At 38.2% G+C, this 8,107-nt stretch overlaps 1 protein-coding gene across 1 annotated transcript; it reads right to left on the minus strand.

The window, feature by feature from the left end:
• Positions 1-884: 884 nt before the first annotated feature.
• On the minus strand, positions 885-7,898 carry LOC106064870 (polypeptide N-acetylgalactosaminyltransferase-like 6). Its single transcript, XM_013223507.2, has 2 exons — positions 7,717-7,898; positions 885-4,011 (listed from the first exon to the last, which is right to left on the minus strand). The coding sequence occupies exons 1-2, from the start codon at positions 7,828-7,830 to the stop codon at positions 2,218-2,220; spliced, it is 1,908 nt and encodes a 635-aa protein (XP_013078961.2). The 5' UTR covers positions 7,831-7,898; the 3' UTR covers positions 885-2,217.
• Positions 7,899-8,107: the final 209 nt, after the last annotated feature.

Here is an 8,107-nt window from a genome sequence, read left to right on the forward strand (position 1 = left end):
GCACTATATATTAAATAAATCATTTTCATGTGAGAAAAAAATTGCATGAATCTTTGTCTATCATTGTTTCCACTTTTTTTGACAATATTAAAACACTAAGCGTCACAAACTTGATGTAAGTTGACCGAACACAATTTCAAACAAAAGTCTGTGGGGAAAAAAAAAACACATATTAAGCAAGAAATCCGAAAACGCAAATGGCGTTGGCTTTGGCAGACACTTAGAAAAAAAACAACAACAGAAAGTATTGCCAAACAGACCCTAGACTGGAACCCACACGGGAAAGGCTGGAAGACCAAAGCAAACATGGAGAAGAAAAGTAGATCAAGAAGTACAGACGGCAAGATGGACATGGACCCAACTGTAGGGGATTTCCCAGTACAGAGCTCGATGGAGAAGTACTGTTGCGGCGCTATACTCCATTGGGAGTCAAAAAGACTAAGTCTGGTACATTATAACGATAGTGACATACTAATAATTATACAACAATCATAATGCCTAATGTAATGGACAAATAATAACTATTATTCTTTACATAAAGAATATGTTGCATCACAAAAAACACATACAAAACTGCGCACAAACGTCTGCGCCAAAACGTCTGCACCAAAGCGTCCTGTTTCGCATTTAAACATCTAAGAAAGCAAGAAAACTCTATTTATATTGATACCAAGGGTTATTTGGGTTTTTATTAGTTCAGATCCGTGTTATGGACGGTCGTTGACTGGTAGAAAACTAAACCGTTGTAGACATATTATATTTTAACTTTTTAACTTATAAAACTTGAAATTATTTGAGTAACTTCTTTGTAAACAATATTATATATATATATATATATATATATATATATATATATATATATATATATATATATATATATATATATATATATAATTAAAAAATAGACACATTTATAAATGATCAAAATCTAACTCACTACAAAACCACGTCTTTTCACTCTGGCATTCTGGAGTCTTCTCCTCTACCTAAGACAGTGGACGACAATGCCGCTTATCTTGCATCACCCACACTACATAGCTACCAACCAAGCGCCAACCTCCTCTCAACGTCACCATCACAAGCACAAGCACAAACACTCCATAACAATCCGCCCCTGACTTGACCTTGGCTGAGCTTAATGCGATCAACCCGTTATGCCCAGTCCAAAGAAATCTGACACGCTAGTCACAAGTCTTACTGACTTACTGATCAAAATCAAATCTTGAATTCAATGAAACCTACTCAGAATTGAGCCTCGCCTGCATTATCGTGTTTTGTGGGCAGAATCTTTTGTGGGCCGGATAGTACAGCGTCACGGAATTGATATGACTCGCGGGCCGTAGGTTGAACATCAATGCGAAAAACAATCATGTCTTAAAATCTTCACCTGAGACTCGAGATGCAGGGTACCATGTAAATACAGTGTTTCTCAAACTTTTATTTAACGGAACAATTCGCATTTTCTGAGTATTTAGCGGAAAACTTTGATTTTTTTTTTTAGAGACTAATTCAAGTGGTGGCCTACTAGATAATAATTCCAGTATTTTGTGGAACACCTATTCAGTCCTTGCGGAATGTTAGGGTTCCGCGGAACACAATTTGGGATACAATGAATTGTAATACATGCCAACTTATAAGGCTCAAATGTGTAGATTCACAAGTAGGCATGAGATAATCTCTAATAATGAAACAAAAAAGCCTAAAAAAATAACATTGCTTTTCTTTCAGTGTCAAACAGAGTCAATCTTGTTACTTGTTACTACAGTCATAATACGTGTTACAAGCTTATAGTTCGTCAACTAATTAAACTGGCAATTTATCTCATGAAAGTTATTCAAACAGTTGGAAAGAAAAGTCCAAAGTCATAGAGAGAAAATGTTAATGAGAGATGCTATATATAGAATGCTCTGGCAGGAAAGGTCCATGGGCCACTATGCGGCCTTAAGAAGACTTGACCAATGCTCAAACGTTATCTCAAGCACTCCAGCCAAGTGACAAGAACCATATTACTTGCAAATATCTCACTGAAAAAGGACAATAGAAACATGAAGAGTGGGAGGTTTCAGAAACGCTGAGAAGACATTCAAATTAGAAGGTAGACAGATTGAGACAAAAGGAGAGAGGAATGAGCTGATCACTTGTGTTGCCCCCGTCCAACAGACTATATAAGGTGACGGTAAAACTATTTATAAAACTTTCTAATCTCCTAGGCATTGTTTATTTCACTAAATGTTTATGTTGCTCCCAAGTCAAGTCTACTAAAGTGGCATTGAATGCTGCGAAAGTCCAGGACTGAGAAGAAGACGATGCATTGCAAGGTGATGCAAAGACCTGAAGTGTATCTAGTCTATAGTCGAGACACAATTTTGAGTTGATGTTGATGATACGCCCTGAAGATCTGTCCCACAAAAAGGACTGGGTGGGTTTTTCTTCCTCGAGGAAACAATTCCAGAGGAGAACAAAATCTTTGCTGGGATGAGTGAAGCATCGATCGTAGTGTTCTCGGATTTGTAAGCGCCAATCATTTCTGTATTCGCTAACCTTCTGCGCACACGCAACCAAATAAACAGCACCTGGCACCGTTGACATGCAAAGTGATTGGTTATGATTACTTTTGATTTTACCCCATGCTTTCAGGGGCGGCTCTACAAGAGGGAAGTATTTGGGGATATCTGGCGCTACCTCCTTCATGAACCAATCAAATGATTTGCAATTGAGTCTTTTGCGTAGTTCAAATTGTTGAGTCAGATCTCCAGGGTCCATAGTTCTTAAGGATGGTCTTCTTTGGAAGAAATATTCCTTGTATTCATCCATCCAGACTGATGCCACACGCAGAAGATTTCTTTGATCTCTTTGGCCTTCTACAAGAGTGTCTAAGTACGGGAGACTTCGGAAAAGATGAGCCACACGCGAACATGGAGCATCCACCACCTTCCCTCCACACATCCAGGACTTGAAAGCGATTTCAAATTGTTCCCCTCCCCAGATTTCAAGCCCAGGGTCAAACATACCGATCTCTTCCCACCACCTGCGTGAGATGGCAATAGCACACCCTATCATTGTGATGACAGGATGCGGTTCGGATTCATCTTCTTGGTGAACCGGAAATCTGTGGTAAATTAAGGTCCAATCAAAAGCCCCTCGTTCTCTGTAGATAAGCCCACGAACTTCTAAAGTTTCATCTAATGTGTTGTCTACCATTGGACAAACTATGGTTCTATAATCCAATACCATCGGCTCAATGAGAGGCGGTAAAAAGTTGACATTTACTTCCACATGAGCATCGAGGAAAACCAGAAAACTTCCAGTGGTTTGGTTGGCACCTATAATTCGACTTCGTATTAATCCTTCCCGTTGTTTATTTCGTACAATTCTGACGTTTGTAAAATGTTGGGCAATATATTCTTCAAGTGGTGCTTTCAGTTCTTCGTTGGTGCTAAAATCATCCACCACAACAATTTCACGCAAAAGTTTTTTTGGCGATCTGTTGACTATACCATGGATAGTCCTCAGCAAAGTAGAGTTTCTTTCGTTGTTGAATATCGTCACAAAACTGACAGAATTTTCTGGTAAGTTTTTAAGGAACAGTTTCTTCTTGCACACCTCTGTCCTGGTATCGTTCAAACTTCTTTCCAAAGAAATATGATCGCTAGCGTAGGCGTTGTATTTGTATCTTTCTTTTAGGGCATTCATGATTTCAAGTTGGCTAGCGTTCAGCTTGTCCGTGAATCCCCTCCCGTGTTCTCCTGGACCTTGTCTCAGAGATTCTCTGCCTATCAGTTCATAATCGTTCCAATCAATGCGTTCTACGTTGTCGGCCTGAAGGATCTCGCTTGATAACGTCCTGCTGATTGAGACGTTTCTTATAGTCTGTCTTCGTCTCAGTTTTGACGTGCTCTTCAGGCTAGACATCACAGTTGGTGTAACGTCCAGTGGAATGTTCTCTATACATAGTGTTACTCTGGGTAAGCTTACGTTTGCGCCGACATCTCTTGGCTGTACAGCCAATGACTGTTGAAAAGTAAAAAAAAAGTGTTAAAATTGAAACTCTTTATGGGAGTTTGACAGAAAGAAGTAAAAGAAATAAAATCATGTTTTATATAGTAAATGAAACATTTTTTTTTTCTTTTGGATACAGCAATGAAGTAAACATTGAAGTCTTTTTCAAAGGAAGTTGAAATAATTGCTAGTAAATGTACAAGTACGTATCGATTGATTTAATTGAGAGGGAAATGTGGCTGATATTTTTTCTGACCTGCTTTGTTCCTTGGAAAGATCTAGAGAAAATGAAAAAATAAGCAAACGTAAAAACAGCTACATCATTAGAAGTTTTACCCCTTATGGTCACTGCACACAGAGACTTTGATAAGCAGTCTCCAATGATCTAGTTAAATAAAATGATTACTCAGCATCGCTTGTCGTTGCAACTCTTCCATGTATTTCATGGCGGGATATAGAAACAGGTGGAATGTCTCAATGTAGATTCCACATGCTGCCACTATCTAGGCTATTTGGATCATTATTATTAGTTTCTTTAAAACAAATAGATAGCCCTTGCTCTACTTAAAAAAAACGATATTAAAATAATTGTATACAAATTTCATTGACTTATTGAAATAGCTAGTGCTGAGGTCTGTTTGGTTTGTTTCGCTACCTGTTGCATTACCTTAATACAACTATACTATCCCCACTCTTTTTTAACCTACTTTTGATTTGTCTTTGGTTTCGAATTGGAACCGAGCGAATAGGCTTTTCCTAATATCACTAGCGGATCCATAACTTTGGAGAGGGGGGGGGGCGATTTTTTTCCAAACCCTAACCCTAACGCCCAGTAAACCCTAACCCTATGCATAAACGTGTGTACAGAACACACATACACATACACACACACACACATATATATATATATATGAGAATTTTAAAAAGCAGCATTTCTCAACCTTCGGCGAAAAAGTGGGGCAACGCTATAAGGTTCCCTAGTGGGGTTTGGGGCAAAGCCACGACGACAAAAGCGTTTTCTTGCATTCTTCACTGCAGAAACGCATTCTCCTGACATCTACAGCTCATCATTCATCAATAAAGTTCGGGGCGAAGCCCCGACGCCAAAAGCGTTTTCTTGCATTTTTCACTGAAGAAACGCATTCTCCTGACATCTACAGCTCATCATTCATCAATGAAGTTCGGGGCAAAGCCCCGACGACAAAAGCGTTTTCTTGCATTCTTCACTGAAGAAACGCATTCTCCTGACATCTACAGCTCATCATTCATCAATGAAGTTCGGGGCAAAGCCCCGACGACAAAAGCATTTTCTTGTATTCTACACTGCAGAAACGCATTCTCCTGACATCTAAAGCTTATTATTCATCAATGGAGTTCTGGGCGAAGCCCCGACGACAAAAGCATTTTCTTCTATTCTTCACTACAGAAACGCATTCTCCTGACATCTACAGCTTGTATTCTTTACTGCAGAAACGCATTCTCCTGACATCTACAGCTCATTATTCATCAATGGAGTTCGGGGCGAATCCCGAAAGGACAAAAACGTTTTCTTGCATTCTTCACTGCAGAAACGCATTTTCCTGACATCTACAGCTCATTATTCATCAATGGAGTTCGGGGCGAAGCCCCGACGCCAAAAGCGTTTTCTGGCATTTTTCACTGCAGAAACGCATTCTCCTGACCTAAAGCTCATTATTCATACTATTAAAAAAAAGGACCTTTTGAATAATATTGTACTTGAAAGATATTCTAATATGAATTTATAAGCCCTTAATACATTGCAAATAAAACCGATTTGTTCCTTGAAATGATAAGATGCCCCACATATTTAGATTTTGGCTTTGAGGATCGCCGCCGAAAAAAATTATTCGATAAATAATATTCAATAACATTGTAGTATAAGTTGTGAGTTACAGTCCCAAATTTATTTAACTAGAAAAATATCCGATTGAGTAAAGGTTGGGAAAAGGCGACTATAAATTTATTTTTTTCGGTTTAGAACTCACCTCAATCATGATTCTTATACTGAAAAATTTCGTTTGAATTCTAACTTTTCCAATGCAAAGTCTTTCTTAAAATAATTATGATAAATTCATGTGAAATTACATAAACTCTGGAAATGGGAGGGGCGGTAGAATGAAAACGATTAATCCTCGCTCCTTTAATAATTTCTGCTAAAGATTCCATTTGGCATTAAAGAATAAAAAAAAAAAAAAAGTAGGGCGTCTCGATATAAGAATTTAATTTATAGTATATATAAATTATATTAGTGGCAGATTTTTTACATTTTGTAATTTCTAAACTATAATACTAAAAGAAAAAGTATTGTTTTGTCCGATGGGGGAAATGCAATTGCATATATCGCCCTTCCCACCTGGTGCAACCCTTTTTCATTTCAATTTACTAATGATAAAATTTGAGATTAGAGTATGGTACGACATAATATACAATGGGTTCACATATCAATACGTAGTTTATATTATATAGATATTCAACTAATTTTGTTCACAAACTATGATTCTCCATAAAAATAGGACCGCCCCCCCCCACTCAGAGGGCTAGAGTGGGAAGGGCAGTACATGCAATCGCCCTCCCCACAACCCCACCGAATCGACCAAGATACCAGAAAGGGAGCGACATAATATAAAATTTATAGATTAATTTAACTAATTTTGTTCACAAACTAGATTTCTCCATAAAAGTAGGACCGCCCCCCCCCCACTCAAATGGTTTAGGTGGGAAGGGCAGTAGAGGTATTCTCCCCCCCCCCTCCCAAACGGTAATATAAAGATTGGTTAAAATATCAATAACAAGTTTTAATCATATAGATATTTAATTGATTCTGTTAGCAAGCTGTGATTTCTACAAATAAATTGGACCGCCCCGCCCACTCGAAAGTGTATGGGGGGGGCGGGATTGATACCATTGCCCCCTCCCGACCCCACCAAATAGGTCAACATAAAAAAATAGGTTGAAATATAAATAATTAGTATATATTATTAACATAAGTAATAAATTTGTATACAAATTGTGTGAATTCTATACTAAAATTCGTCCGGGGGGGGGGGGGTCGGCCGAGTGGGGGGGGGGGCGATCGCCCCTACCGCCCCCCCCCCCCCCATGGATCCGCCAGTGCCTGATATTCCGTTTATAGAATAAAGTAAGGTTTGGTTTGGTTTAGTTTGGACATTGCGTTTGGGAGAATATGAAACGCTAAGCCCCAATCTTGCGAGCTAGACTCTTAATTGTTTTGTATAGGGTGATCTTTAGACAACATCATTGCTACGCTCCAGTGTTTGTTTATTTTTGGTGTTTTTTTTTCAGAGATGTTCAGCCTACAGCCCGTGTGGAATAACCGGTCATGACATTTTCTATCCGGCCCCTTGAAGTTTGTGTCCATAATGTAAAATATAGCAAGCCGCGGAGGTTCGGTTCCATGCTACGCGACGATTTTTTTAGGCGATTCTGCCGTGACATGCACTTAAGAAATATGCATAGCCTTAAATTTGTAGAAGATGTGGTACCGTTCGTGTTAATTTTCAATTGAGTTGTAAAAAATAAATACTTAGAATCAAGTGTAAAGTTGTGTGATTTTGTTTTGTAAATTGTACACAACACATGATACAACAAGCATCTTATTTTATTAGCATGATTAGTAGCGTTCTCGTTATTAAATATATGTATTTGAAACATGTAAATCATTGTGTGTGCATTTACCTTCATGATTTGCTCAGATTCCTCCACGTAATATAAAAACACACAAATACTTAGAAAATACATGAAAACAACCAAGATTAACACCCAGCGCTGTCGTCTGAAAAGGCGCGCCATTGTTACGAAGTCTGCTCCAAACTGTCGTCTGATGTGATTAGTATTAATTAACACTACATGAAACAGCTGCATTGACTGGAAGTACCAAGGGAAAGGATCAAATTGTTTTGAGCTACAAACATCTGTTAAAGACGCGCTTACATGGCGGTGTGTTATTGAACAGACTTAAACGATCTTACAATCAACAAACAAACAAAAAAAAATCATTTTTTTTTTACAAAAGAACAAAGTTTATATAGAGGGAAAAACTCCATCCTTAAAACTCTATCTACAAATT

This window comes from Biomphalaria glabrata, chromosome 1 (genome assembly GCF_947242115.1).
Source record: "Biomphalaria glabrata chromosome 1, xgBioGlab47.1, whole genome shotgun sequence".
Lineage (NCBI taxonomy): Eukaryota > Metazoa > Mollusca > Gastropoda > Planorbidae > Biomphalaria > Biomphalaria glabrata.

Bases quoted from the DNA above. Each gene is read 5' to 3' on its own strand.
- LOC106064870 (XM_013223507.2), bottom strand. From the start codon at position 7,830: ATGGCGCGCCTTTTCAGACGACAGCGCTGGGTGTTAATCTTGGTTGTT. The intron at 4,012-7,716 runs GTAAATGCACAC...ACTTTTCAACAG, and splicing joins AATCTGAGCAAATCATGAAG to TCATTGGCTGTACAGCCAAG.